General features: G+C 44.0%; 1 protein-coding gene across 1 annotated transcript in view; it reads right to left on the bottom strand.

Moving 5' to 3' along the window:
* Positions 1 to 14,441, bottom strand: part of LARGE1 (LARGE xylosyl- and glucuronyltransferase 1) — a 587,346-nt gene that overhangs the window by 84,455 nt on the left and 488,450 nt on the right. Inside the window, 2 exon segments of the mRNA XM_060305895.1 lie at positions 2,627 to 2,752; positions 4,567 to 4,679. Coding sequence (XP_060161878.1) covers positions 2,627 to 2,752; positions 4,567 to 4,679 — 239 coding nt within the window.

Genomic DNA, 14,441 nt, shown 5'->3' with positions numbered 1-14,441 from the left:
ACTAAGTCTCTCTTCAGCTGGGTCTAATCTACTGCTTAACACATTTATTTAATTTATAATTTCAATAATTATATTTTTCACTTCTACAAGTCCTAGTTGATCTAAATAGGCCTATTCATCTTTGAGAATCTCTTGTTCCTCTAACCTACTTTCAATATTCTTTTTTTATTTTTTATACAATACAAATGCTTATATTATGTTTCATGCCTGATGAGTCTAATACTTGTAGTCTTTGAAGTTTAATTCTATGGTCAGTTTCTGCCCTCTCTCATGGTAGCTTACTTCCTTGTGTGTTCAGTGATAACTGACTGAGAACTCAGTTTTCTAGAAACTCCACCTAAAGGATTCTGAAGTCTTGTTTTTGAGAGTATTCTTCAAGATCAGATTTCTGTTTGTTTCTCCCAGGGATCTGGAAATTTTTCATTTTTTTCTTTGTATTTCTGCCCTACACATATCATTTTAGCTCCCCAAATAATATGAGCACAGGCTTGAAATCAGGAGTTCTCAGGGGAAACATTTCTCCCTTATTCCACCAAAAGCAAAGAATGAAACAGGCAACAAGCTCTGTTGTTTCCTCCTATACTATGGGTTTTTAAACTGTTTATCTACCGAGGATATCACTCTTCATGGATCCTGACTTTATGCCAGGGTCTTCTAATTGTGTTTTTTCGTGTTGGGGCCCAAGTTCCCACACATAGCATTTCAACAGAATGGCTATACGTATGGGTTGCCTGATTTTGATTTAGGCCTATTATCCCAGTGCAACCCACGGTAGCATTCCCTTGTTTGCACAATAATTATACAGCTATCTACATTTATACAAGGCTCCCAGACGCCAAGGATAAGCAAATATCCAGCAAATGTCAGATGCAGCTGCTTTTTGCTTATCATCCTGGAGTCACACTTTATTACTGTTTTTTGGCCTCTGTTTATTACTTCATTTAATTTATGAACTGATCAGCTATGCTTTCAAAACATTAAAAAAAATTTTATGCAGCATTTTTAGGTGTTCTTTATAGGGTTGGTTTTATTTTCCTCCCCTTTGAACTTCTAGTTTATGATATTCTTGGAAATATTCCTGTGCATTTCATCTGTTTTCCTTATGTCTAACAAATACATGACATATTGAAGGAATTTCATAAATGCCGATTTAAAGAATGAATAATGCAGGTACTTCTGTTTTAAATATTTTGCAATGAACTTCAAGTGCTTTAAAAAACAGTTCTTTATTTTTGACTCTGTGATTTCACTCCTGAGAAGGTGTGAACTTTGAGCTGTTCAATATTTATATTTGTGAAAGTTTGAAAACAACTAAGGTAACCAGAATGGCTAAGCAATGGAAGAATACAAAATTCCATGTAAATTGTGACTACAAATAAGACATAATAGGTACATAATGCGGATATGGACCAGAAACCAATAAGAGAAGCCTGACTTGTTAGAAAAGCAAGGTTTGGGTCCCTTTTTCCTTTTTATAACTTGCAATTATTGTTACCACATCGTCACCTGGGCAATGGGTATAAATTTTAAATGAAACAAACTCTCTATGGATGCATGTATCTAGTTCTTCTCTTACAGCCAGAGGGCAAACACACTTGGTGTCAGACAGACCTGGGTTCAAATCATTAATCTGTCATTTAATAGCTGAGATCAGTTTTTCATTCTTTCAACCCTTCACGACTACAGGCAGGGAATTCTGACACACCCCTTAACTCTGGGCTCAGCCACACGGTTACTTTGGCACATAGGATGTCAGCAAAAAGGACTCGGGTTTCCTTGTGTGCCCTAGGGCTTCCTTTTCCACCTCTGCTTTGCCATGAGAACGAGCTAGACTGGCCTGCTGACAGGACACAGGAGACACTGGAGGAGAACCAAGTTGCCCTAGCCACAGCCACCCCATCTGAAGCTGACCACAGACATTTGGCTAAGCCAGTGACTATCAGACAACCATCCAGTCAACCTGTGGACTCATCAACTAAATACATGGTTGATGATTTAAGCCCCTATTAGAATAGTTTGTTACGCAACATTATCTGTGGCAGTAGGTAATTGATACACACACCCCTTCTTCTTTGTCTATCTCCTGTCAGGCCTTACCACTGTGTTTGGTACTTAGAGACCAATGATAAAGGCTTTTCTGTCACTGACCTTTCTCCCTGCTGGCATCTCACCTCATCCACAACTATCATAGCATCTGTCATCTTTTTTTACATTTATTTCCTTACATGTTTCTCTGCTCCTCTCTGCCAAGAATGATTTGAAAGTAGAAAAGAAGTTATTCATATCCATATCTACAGCACCTGGCACAAAGGAGGCCCTCAATAAATGTTTTCATTTGAATTAAATGAGCCAACATGAACCAAAACAGCCAGCAGCAGGTAGCAGGAAGAGTAACCACACACGCTGGTTCTTGTGCTGGGAGGCCTGATGCTTTCCAGAAAGCCAAAACAGGGCGGGGTGGGGGGGAACAAAACAAAGCATAAAAGCCCATTCTTTCTGCTCTTCTGCACCCTTCTCTCTCTCTCACCACACTGCACACAAAGCTCCGAGCCAATCATTCCCCTGAACGGCGCTGCCCCATCCAGCTTCCCTCTGCCACCGCCCACCAGGGCCTTCCTTACCCTACCTTTAGATCAGACACGTCTCTGTAGCACTGCTCAGAGCGGGTGTGGTCTGACAGTTGCACGTTCCAGAAGCAGGGGAGCTGATACACGAGGAAGGGGTTTTGTTTGATGACAGCGTTGAAAATATCCTAGGGGATAAAAGCCAGAGATACGGTCACAACAGTCAGATGGGCTCAGCTTGTGATGCTGGCTCTTGAGGCACCACATCTCCTGCGCAATCTCTTGAGCCTCCGGCTCGGAGCACAGGCTCACTTGCACTGCAGGGCATCTCCCTTGCCTTTTCTCTCTAGAAACCAAGCAGTCATGTTTGGATAGAGAGGGGGGAATGCCCCACACTGACTTGAAGCTCACGGGTCCTGCTGGTCTCAGTGCGCACCGTCCAGCGAAGGGGGCAGACACGGAGCGTCTCTTCCACCCGAGCCACCATAAAATAAATGAAGTCACTTTTCCACCCCTCTTCTCACTTCACCGAGGAACCCTGTTGTCATCCATCCTGAGCCTCCTGGAGAGGAAACTGCGTGATGACAGGTTGCTCTCCTTATTGAGGGGCTGAGACGAATGATATATCCTGCTTCAGCAGCACTCCCTGGGGCGCTGGGCAGACTCGATGATGGATGCAACCCGGGATTCCTGCGGGCCAGGGTGCCTGTGCCCGTGCTCCACATTTCCAAATCCAACTCTGACTTTTCCAGGGAGGCTTTACTTCTTGCCGGCTCTTCTCCAAGCTCTTGCACCAGCCAGGCCGCACATATTAACTAGCTGCTGACAGGTGGTGTCGGGAGGTGAATTATGGGCCTTCGCAGAAGGCGAGGGCTGAATCAACTATCCTCCATGGACATGGACAGGCAATTGCTAGCTTTTGGGGACACACTCAAGTCATTATGACCTGACTTGAAATATGATGATGGAGGACAATTTTCCCCTCAGGTTTAAAACAGCTACCTGGGTAATTTTTAACTCCTTCATTATACCATATCTCACGTTTGAAAAAGGAAATTAGTTTCTGGCTGCTCGGGAAATACAGAATAACAACAATGCTAAAAAAAATAGTAAACTAACACCACAGAGTTTCTTGTTTCCTCCACGTTAGAAAACTTTGCAAAAATTCAACAAATCAGACAAATGAATGTTGAACAAAAACAGGGAGTGAGCTTGCTTTTTGGTTAAACAGGAAAGGATAAAATGCAGAGACCTCAGGGAAATCGTCTTTACATTTCAAGATGGCCATTTATACCATGGGAAACTCATAATCTAGATGTGTGACCCTGGTAGATTCAAGGGCAAAGGCTCAGGCCTCTGTGTTTCTCAGCCAAAATGAGAAATGGGGTTTAAATGAATTTATGTTAATAGTTTGGTGGAGTTCATGGGTTTTTTCAGATTGCCTGGATTAAAAGCTGGTTTCACCAGCCAAGGAGGTTTGTCCCTTCTCTTTAAATGCATTTCCCTTGAGGATGGGGTCATAGTATAGGATCTAAGCAAAAGGCTTTGCTTCAAAAGTTAGATTCTATTTGCCAGAAAGGAAAATGGAATCTTGCCTGGGAAATATGCCTCAGTATTCTGGAATCTCAGGGGGCAGGCACTGGGTATTCTACACCAAGATGAACACACCAAATCATCATTTACTTATGACTCTTCTTCAATAAACTATGAGCTCTCTGAGGCCAAGGACTGTGTCCTTCATTTATCTCCGTAATCCTATTTCTGAACATATTCCCTGGCACGCGCAGTGTGCAGGGCAAGTCTGCTGAACACGCACACGAACGAACAAGGGGAATGAACTAAGGGGAGTGCTGTCGTCTCAGGCTGGCAAGTACAAGGCAGATCTATCCAAGTAAGCAGTCATACAGATCTGGAAGAATAATGCAGACTCAGCCACTTGCAAGTTTGAGACACAGCAGCAGGGTGCTCAGGAATAACCGTACCTTCTAAGCTGCCTACTTACCTGATCAGCTAAGGATGTGGAGAGCATGCCCATCAACTCCCTCTCTGCAGTCAGCCTCCACATCTGCTCCCACTTCATCTTCCGCAGCTTATCCAGAAGCAGCAGGATCACCCCTAGACAACAGTATAGGATGGAAGAGAGGAAAAATACGACAGTAAGAGAGACAGCCAGGCACGCCTGTCTGCGTGTTTTGGAGATGAACACATCTGGATCCACCCCAGGCTCTGCCGGGTACTCGGGATGAGACGTTAAACAATGTCTCTGAAATATCCTCATTGTATGGAGAACATTAACACAGACCTCAGAAGCTGTCCCGAGGACTAAGTGAGACGGGCAAAGGAGCCCAGCGCTCCCTGGAGATGATGGCTGCACAACAACGTCAATGCACCAAACACCACTGAACTGTACATTTAAACACGGTTAAGACGGCATTTTTATGTTATGCTTATTTTACCACCCCAAAAAAAAGCCTAGCACTGCACCTGACACATAGCCCATCACCTGTAAGCACAGATTCTCTCTTATGTTTTTCTCCAGATATATGACAACCTACCTAGGGTTAGCTGATGGATGGTGTTTATACAACATATGCCATTTATCTTTACAGAAACAAAGCAGATCCTCTCTGACTTTATTCTGGGTATGTCTTTGCCAATTTGCTTTATACCTACTGATAAGCCATATGAGCTCGTTGCAGTATTCCTGGTTTCGACAGACTTCTTTGGTCCAACAGAATCAACACAGATGGAAACTATGGTGAAGGCTGTGCTGATGCTGGGTGTTCAAGATGGGGCTCCAAGGGCCTTTGGGTTCATAAGATACTAATAGTCAGAGGCTGCTTCCTCCTCCTTTCCACCTTCTTTTTTTGCGGTTAGTTTTCATGGGGAGGGACCTGAATGAAGGGGGGGATTGTCTAGGAAGGGAAATTGCCCTTGTATACACCTTTGTATTTTTTAAAATGTTAAAAACAACTAAATGTATTATTCAGGTAAAAATAGATTAGTAAAAGTCTAAAAAGAAAAATACATTTTGGCTTAGCTGAATGGCGTAGGAGCAAATGTCTACCACCAGGTCGGGGAGAGCATGCAGAGACAGTACAGAGCACAGAGCACGAACGGCCAAGAGAAGGTCCCTGCAGGCCGCTGCAGTTACTTTGGTGGATGGAACTGTGGCCGTGATGCCCTCCCCAATCAATACTCCTCAGGAAGCTTAGCTCAGCAAAACAGTCAGCGGAGAAAACTCCAGGCAGCTGAAAAATGATCTTAGTTGATACCTAGTGCGTTTTCTAAGACTGCTGGAAAGAAACTGATTCCCCAAATCACACATAAATGTCAACACTGAGACTTTTTTCTACTTATTCCAGTGGCACATACTTGGAGAAAAAGTATATTCACTATTCTTTAAAAAACAAAGTTATTTATTTATTTATTTTTGGCTGTGGTGGCTCTTGGTTACCGCGAGCGGGCTTCTCATTGCGGTGGCTTCTCTGCGGAGCACGGGCTCTAGAGCGCAGGCTCAGTAGTTGTGGCTCGTGGGCTCTAGAGCGCAGGCTCAGTAGTTGTGGCTCGCGGGCTGTAGAGCGCAGGCTTAGTAGTTGTGGCGCACGGGCTTAGTTACTCTGCAGCATGTGGGATCTTCCCGGACCGAGGCTCGAACCCGTGTCCCCTGCATTGGCGGGCGGATTCTTAACCACTGCACCACCAGGGAAGCCCAAAAGTGTATTCACTATTTAGTGAAAGGTGTTTGTTCAGGGAGAGAGTTGAAATAAAATATATATGGTTATGGGAAGAATAGGATAATACACAGAGATCTGAACTTGTAAGTCAGAAGGGCAAAGCATATTTATTGCATATCTCCCTTGTGCTTTGTTAGGTTTTTTTGCACATCGATAAGGTAAATACTGTCATCCTTATTTTGCAGGTGGGGAAACTGAGGGGGGCGGGTGGGTCAGACACTTGAACAGTTCACAGCACAAGAGCAGCTCTACGAGATCCGAACTCAGATCTGCCTGACTCCAAAGCTGGTGCTTCTTCAGCTATACCACACAGACCAGAGCCCCAGCAATGCCTCTGGGGAGTTCTGTGACTCAGGCCAAGGCCTTCTCCTTTTCTGACTTTTGGTTCCTACCTGGGTAAAAGGAGGAAAACACTACTTGCCTTGCAAACTCAGAAAACCGCCACGCCCCCTAGTGGTAGGCTGGTAAATGTTTAACCACCAGCTAGCTCTTCAGGGGAAAAACACCCCAAACCTAGATTTGTAGCGACTGCTGATTGCCATGGTGTAAATACTCTCATTGTGGCCGATTTCCAGCTACTGATGTGATGTCATCAAACAAGCAGTTGGGAAGGACTGAGCACAACTGGCCCTCCTGAGCTAGGGGGAGTTAGGTCCAGCACACCATTGAAAGTGTTCCCCAAACACGGGAGGAATTTTAGAAATAGCAAAATTCACCACAAGGGTATTATTTGATTGCTTCTTTGGGGGAGAAAGGAAAGAAAAATTGACAGCGTTACAAAACAAGAGAATATAGTGACGGATTCAAGAAAATAGATTCCAGTCACACATATGAAAGAGAATTCCACTAAATCTTATTGCAGAAACTAATGCTAATTAGATTTAGAATTAGGGCTAGATGCTCCAATATATAGAAAAAATGAGGAATGCAGAAACTATAAACAATGACGAAAGATACTTATGCACATTCTGAAGCCTCTGGAGGCATCATGGTAGATCTATCAGTCTCTGGAGACTGACTGAGAATTGATGCTTTTCAATGGTGTTAAGACTTAGCAAGTCCTAAGTGGCAGCTGTGACTCCATACAGTTTGCCAGGCTAGTTGAAAAGAGGTGGGGGGATGGTCCAGAACAGAAGACTAAAGGCAGAAATGTAGGGTCCTTCTCCCAGTTACCCAACCTTCTCCTTTGTGTGATTTTAATTTAACTTTTAGAAGCATGAACTATTTCAAACTAACAGAAAAGTACCAAAACTAATATGACAAATACCTACCACCCCGATTTAATAAATGTTAATATACTGCCACATTTGCTGTTCATAATAAAATGTCACAGATAAATGAGAAGCTCCACCATCTCACTGTAGCCCTCCCTCTCCCAAGGGTAACCAGTATCCTGGAGTGCCTGGGTTTCATTTCCCTGCATGTTTTTAAAATTTGTATTCTCTATGCATATATTAATAAACAATATATGGCATTTTCAGTATGTTTCCCAGTGCATATTTTCTACTCTAACTTACCTTTTCACCCAATGTTATGGCTTTTAAGAGTTAACCATGTTACGGTTTCAGCATCTAGTTTATTCATTGTAATCACTTTATTCATTCCTTGTATAGCTGCACCACAGTTTACTTGTGCATTCTGCTGCTGAAGGACATTTTGGCTGTTTCCCATGTTTCTGTTCTTATAAACAATGCTGCAATAAACATCCTAATCCCAATTCATCGGGCACACTTCCGAGCGCTCAGCTGGGGTACAGCCTCCCATGTTGTACAAGAATTGCTGTGTTGATGGTGCTATTTGTCTTGAAACATCTTGAATTGCCTCATCTTCCTTTTCTCTTACAAATTAGGCCATCACAGAGACTCATGGAGTCTACATTTAAAGTGCCTTTCACATTTCTTCTTTTACTCACTCAGTCAACAGTTATTTGTTGAGCACCTACTATGTGCAACCTAACTGAAATTTGTTTTTTAAAAAAATTGATGGGGGTAACATTGGTTTATAACACTATATAAAATTTCATGTGTACAACATTATACACACATAGATACAGAGAATAGAGTCGTGGTTATCAGAGGGGAAGGTGGAGAGGGTGAAATGGATAAAAGGGGTCAACTGTAGGGTGATGGATGGAAACTAAACTTTTGGTGGTGAGCACACTGCAGCGCATACAGATGTTGAAATATAATGTACACACAATTCATTTTAGAGGCACCTTTTGAGTAACTCCTACAGTTCCATTCACTGGGTTAACTGGGGACTCAGCAGTTCGTAAAACACAGTCCTTGTTCTTGGGGAGCAAGGCTTAACAGGGAAGGGAGATGGGTAACCAAGAAAATGGAAAACAGTGACAGATAGGAGATGTGTGAAGAACCGTGGGGAGCCGGGGACAGGGGAACTGATTGTGATCTGGGTGTGGAGGGACCATTAGGGAAAAGCTTCCTGAAATAACTGATGTCGAAACTGAAATCTAAAAGAGGCAGAGGATTACCTGCTGAAGGTCAGGCCAGACAGACTTCTCCCTTCAGGGCTGTGAATGTCAATCAGGCAGCAGATCTTTTCTACCACATTTGAATAGCAGACCTTAAAAGGTAATGACCCATTTCCCTCTCTTCTCTCAAAAAAGACAATTAAAAAGAGGCTGCATAAAGTTGTCTAGCACGGGTGAAAACATTTGTCTTTGCTCATAGATCTATAATTAACCACAGGTTATTTGTGGAATAAACATCCCCGTATCCTCACACTGATGCAACAGAATGAATTCCAGCAACACAGGCATTTTTGTAGCTATCACAGAAGGGAGCTGCATGTAACATGAAAACTGTGCTGGACTTGGAAACATAAGTCCTGGGTTTGAGGCCTGATAGGATCCCTTATTGCAATATCTCTTTAAAAAAGTCACTGGGATCCTAAGCCCCAGTTCCTTATTTGTAATAAGGGGACAATCCCACATTAGCTCCAAGATGATTATAAGGGCTTAAAAATTATATCTTTAAAAGCATCTGGTATATGCCATGATTTATTATTTCCTATCTTGAAGTAAAGATTCTATGAAAAATCAAAAAAAACCAAAAAACAAAAAACGTACTGGGCTTCCCTGGTGGCGCAGTGGTTGAGAGTCTGCCTGCCGATGCAGGGGACGCGGGTTCGTGCCCCGGTCAGGGAAGATCCCACATGCCACGGAGCAGCTGGGCCCGTGAGCCATGGCCGCTGAGCCTGCGCGTCCAGAGCCTGTGCTCCGCAACGGGAGAGGCCACAACAGTGAGAGGCCCACGTACAGCAAAAAAAAAAAAAAAAGTACTGAGTACAGTAGGAACAGTACTCAATATTGCTGACTTGATAAATATTCATTGAGAATAAATGTCCATACCCCAAACTCCTCTATGAGCCTGAACCCACTGGTCTCTCTAAAAAGCTCCTTGTGCGTGTAGAATGCACTGGACGCTTAAAAATTGTGACATATTGCCAGGTCCATATTGCTTCTTAGTCTTCTGTCAATAGTCACTTAGGGTGTCACCACCAGCATGACTAAGATGTCCCTTGGGGTTATTGCAAGTGGCCCCTAAGGGATACAACCCACAGGAAGAAAAGAAATTGATGGAAAGAAAATCCACCCCAAGAACAATCATGTGAGTAAATTACGTTCTTAAGCAGCTAAGGAGTCTGTTGAACCTGTCAAATATAATCACATGAATATGTACTTACAACAGAATCTGCCTGTTTCTTCAAAGGTTGGGAGTTTGTACCCAGATTGTACAAGAGCTAAAAAAACAACATTTCCAGGGAAACATAACTCTAACTACTTATTGACCTAACTCCTATGGTGCTGGGGAGATACCCTAATTAATGACTGTGAAGGCCTTCGGAAATATGAAGTGGTACCTAAAAGTTTGTAAATAACAGTTACAGAAACTATACATTTCTTCATTAAGGTACCTAATTATCACGCATTAAACTTGCTTGATTCCCACTCGAATTAATACAAATCGTGTGCACACAGGCAATGTGGGAACAAGCTTTTTAAGTGAATCCTAGTTAAAATGATGAAAATGGCTCCTTCTGAAATGGGACCCTTTCAAGCTGAAACAACACAGCTTTGGCTTTGGAATAAGTGCCCCCAGACAGATGTTGACACTGCTTCCCTGCTGTCAGGGGGACAGGGGTGCCAAAAAGCTTGACTCTGGCCTTTGCTGCTGCGCGATCTGCCCTTTCCATACTTGCCGCTGAGGTCTGGGAGCATGGCGCAAGCCCTTTGCCCTGGAGGCCAGCACTCTGCACAGAGGCAGCATGCCTTGAATTTGAAAGGCCCTCCCAATGCAGCTGGCTGGGATGCGTGGTGCTCACACAGCCTTACCTTCTCCTGCCGTGCTGGGTGGGAGCTTAAGAGACCAACACTAAATAAATAAATGAATAAATAAATTAAAAATCAAAGGCTTCTCCTGTGAACATCTGGTCCAGAGGAAGGGCGTTGTTTCATCTGTGGATCAGAGGACAATGTTTTTTTTCCCAAACTGAATATGCAGTAACATCTCGGTAGCCAATATGGCAGGGAAAGGAAGCTGGATGTGGATGTGGAGAGAGAAAATAATGCTTTTTTAAAAAAATGAGCCAGATATTGATTTTTACCAACGTGACTGTAAAAGGGAGAACAGACTAAAAATGGTGACAATGCTGATGACTGTCACCTACTATTTATGAAGCAACTGCTGTATCCTGAAGACAAGGTGCCTAACCTAGATGACCTCTGACTCTTACGACAAGCCTGCTAGGTCGATGGAATGATCCCCATTTTTGAGATGAAGAAACTAAGGCTCGCACTTAGCTAGTGAGTGGCAAAATTAGTCTCACTCTTAGACCTGTGGTCTTTCAGCCACGCCATGCTGCCTCCTGGTGTGCGTGTGTGTCTGTGTACATGCCCATAGTAAATATGGCGAGACTTTGCTGAATCGGTGGCCTAAAACAAAAAACAAGTCAGGGAGCTCCTGGAGGAACAGTAATGTGAATGTTTGGGGAGCTCTGTGAAGACCACAGGTCAGAACCAGACTACATGTGTCAGAATCTGGGAGAGACCAAGCGTACAAGGCCAGGAGAGGCAGGGTGGCCCTGTGTGACTGAAGCTGCTCGCACAGGTGGGTTCTAACCAGGTATAAGGGACCACGGGGGGCAGTCAAGAACTATTTCCATCAGCACAGCGTTCCAGAGCTAACTTACATCAACTCTCCCTCCCACACGGCACAGAAATCCTCTTCTTTCTGCATCTGAGTCCACAACCTCGCAGCCTGTGTTGGACCACCCCTTGCAGGCCGGGAAAACGCCTTAAAACCCTTTCAGCGAATGGACAACCCTAAGCTCATGTTATGAAAACCTGCTGTTTAAGAGGAGGTTCTACCATTGTCTTCTTTCTTTCTTTCTTTCTTTCTTTCCATGGAGCCAGTTTTCATCCTTCAGCCAAGCTAAAGAATACGGCTAGAACTGACCTGGTCAATTCTGATCACACGCTTCCTTAATTCAGAAGAAGAAACTGAGGTCCAAAGTGGCTCCCTGATGTCTTCAGACCAGTTCAGAGTAGGTTTCAGATTAAACCTTTTATTCCTCAAGGCAGTGTTTTCCATGGCCTTCTGCAGGATGCTAATAGGTGTTGTGGGAAGCAGGTAGTTAGCTGTGTTAAATAAGTTTAGTAGATAGTGGGTTAAATAAAGTTAAACAGTGTTGGTTTTAGCAGTGTGCGTATGGCGAATCTCAGAGGTGGTTACCACATCCAACACCTTCTAGACTTATTTACCAGGACCTCTTCCCCGCGCCCCTGCTCTCCCCCAGGAAGCTGGTAGAATATTGTTTTTCCCTTCACTTCCACCTGCATTTTCTCAGCTCTCCACCTGCACTGTAAGGGCTGATACACGAAAATGAAGATTTATTCTTTGGTCCTTTAGCATTTCTTGTGGCTTCATTGGCTTGAACCAGAGAAAGAAAACTTTAAGTGGGCACTGAGTGGTTGGCTACACAGGAGGCTCTGGGGAAGATGCTGGCCCTCATCGTGGAAATGTTTATGACAATGACCCACGTAATTTCGACTTTCCTCTCTTCTGCTTTGAAGCACTAGAGTCCTCTTCTCATGCATGATGACCCAATAGAAGGTGAGTTTATAAAAGTTCACCTACTTTAAAATCCCCTGATTTTACCTACGACTCACTTTTGATCATAAAAAGCGAAAGTAGAACCTTTTAATTTATGTGTTTTTTTTTTTCTCAAAAGCTCTTTATCAGAGAGAGAAGATGGAAATCCTTCCACCTGAAGCCTTCCCTGACTTTGCTGGGATTTCTGAAAGTGCGGATGGATGTAGTATAAAGGGCTGCTCAGACCTTATAAAAGGCTGGTCACTCACTCACTCATTAATTCATTCAATAAATGTCCATCAAGCGACTTCTACGTGTCAGGCACTAGGTACCCAGAAATGGAAAACACAGTGGTCCCTGCTCTGAAGCATCTGGAGGTGCTGTGGGCACTGAAATAGAGAGGTGTGTTCTGGGCAAGCGAGGTTGGTTCCTTTAAAAGGAGGTGGGTTCAGATCTCATGTCATGGGGAGCGGTCCTTTAAGAGAACAGAATTGTACCATATCTCTTCCTCTCACTGAACAGAACTGTGATAGGACTGAGAACATAAAGGCTTTGGTGGCTGGCAAATGCATTTTAGCCAAGATTTTTATAAGTAAACTTTTTACTGAAGAATAATATACATTCAGAAAAGTACACAGATCCTAAGTACACAACGTGATGAACTTTCACGAAGTGAAATTGCCATTGTAATTAGAACCTGGACCAAGAGACAGAACATCACGAACAGACCAGAATCCCCCTCATATTCACACATACACCCACTGTCCTGCCATTATCCTGAATTCTTACACCACAGTTCAGTTTTATCAGGTTCTGAATTATATATAAATCAAATCATACAGTATTCACCCTTCTTATGACTGGCCTTTTGGCTCAGTAGTATTTCTGGGAAGCCCATTTGCATTACTGCACGCTGCTGTAGTCCGTTCATTTAATTCTGTATCGTTACCTACACTATGAATATATCTCACCCTAGTTATCCATTACCTTGCTGACGGACACGTGGGATGCTGCCAGCTTTGAAAGCTGTTGTAAACATTCTTGAACACGTCTTTTGGCGTCATTTGTATGCATGTCTGTTGAGTGCAAACCTACTGTAGTTAAGGTAGCTATTAAAGACTCTCCAGCCTGTCTCTTTCAGTTTGAAGAAAGTATTTTATGGATCTGTATAGGGGAAAAATATAGAGTGTCCAAGGGGTTGATCTTAAAACGACCACTGAACAAAAGGGAGCATGTTTTGATGTTCAGAAAAGCCAGAGGTAGATGCAAGAGCCGAGCACAGCGCCACAGAGCTTGCCTGGGGGTCCACAGCCCCACGCGCTTTCTATCAGGTACTGAAAAATAACTACTCCCTGAACAGAAGTCCGATCTGCTGCCTGGCTTGTTGGAACGGAGATTTTAATTTTTAACAAATCATCAGCCTTCATCTCCCTACCGGCCTGGCTAGATGCTTCACTGCACAGGATGATGTTTCATTTGCTCACCAAGAAGGGAGAGACGGCTCGGATAGCTGGGCAGTGCGGACCAGGTGCACGTGCGCTAGAGCCTGACTGAGCGCCGAGCTAATGGACTGTGGAAGGGCAAGGAGCATTCCTGCCATTTCCAACTTGAACAAAGTGAACCCACACGGAAGGGCACGCTACGTATCTTTTCATCATTCAATCGTTCACGCACACGACGAACAAGCAGGTGCTGAAAGAACAGGAGGTATGCAGGGGAGGTATGCAGAGCTCACGGCCATCACAGACGGAACTGCCTGGGATCCCTGGTGGCAGATTCCCCGTCGGAAGCATCGCGACAGACTGGAGGGTGGGAGGAAGGAGGGTGCCGTCCTCCCTGCGCACTCTCGAGTCTGTGCAGTGTTTCCAGCGGGGCCTGTCTCCCCTCCCCTGCAGCTTCCTCTGGGCACGGCTCTAGTTCTCACTGGTGTCTGGCAGCATCACCTGCTCTTTGTATCTTACTATGGGCTGAACTGTGTGCCCCTCTCCCCCAGTTCATATTTTGGAGTCCTAACCCCCACCCAGGAC

The sequence above is a fragment of the Globicephala melas genome, chromosome 10 (genome assembly GCF_963455315.2).
Source record: "Globicephala melas chromosome 10, mGloMel1.2, whole genome shotgun sequence".
NCBI classification, from domain to species: domain Eukaryota; kingdom Metazoa; phylum Chordata; class Mammalia; order Artiodactyla; family Delphinidae; genus Globicephala; species Globicephala melas.
The sequence above is the reverse complement of the archived record's forward strand: the minus strand, read 5'-3'. Positions and strand labels throughout refer to the sequence as shown.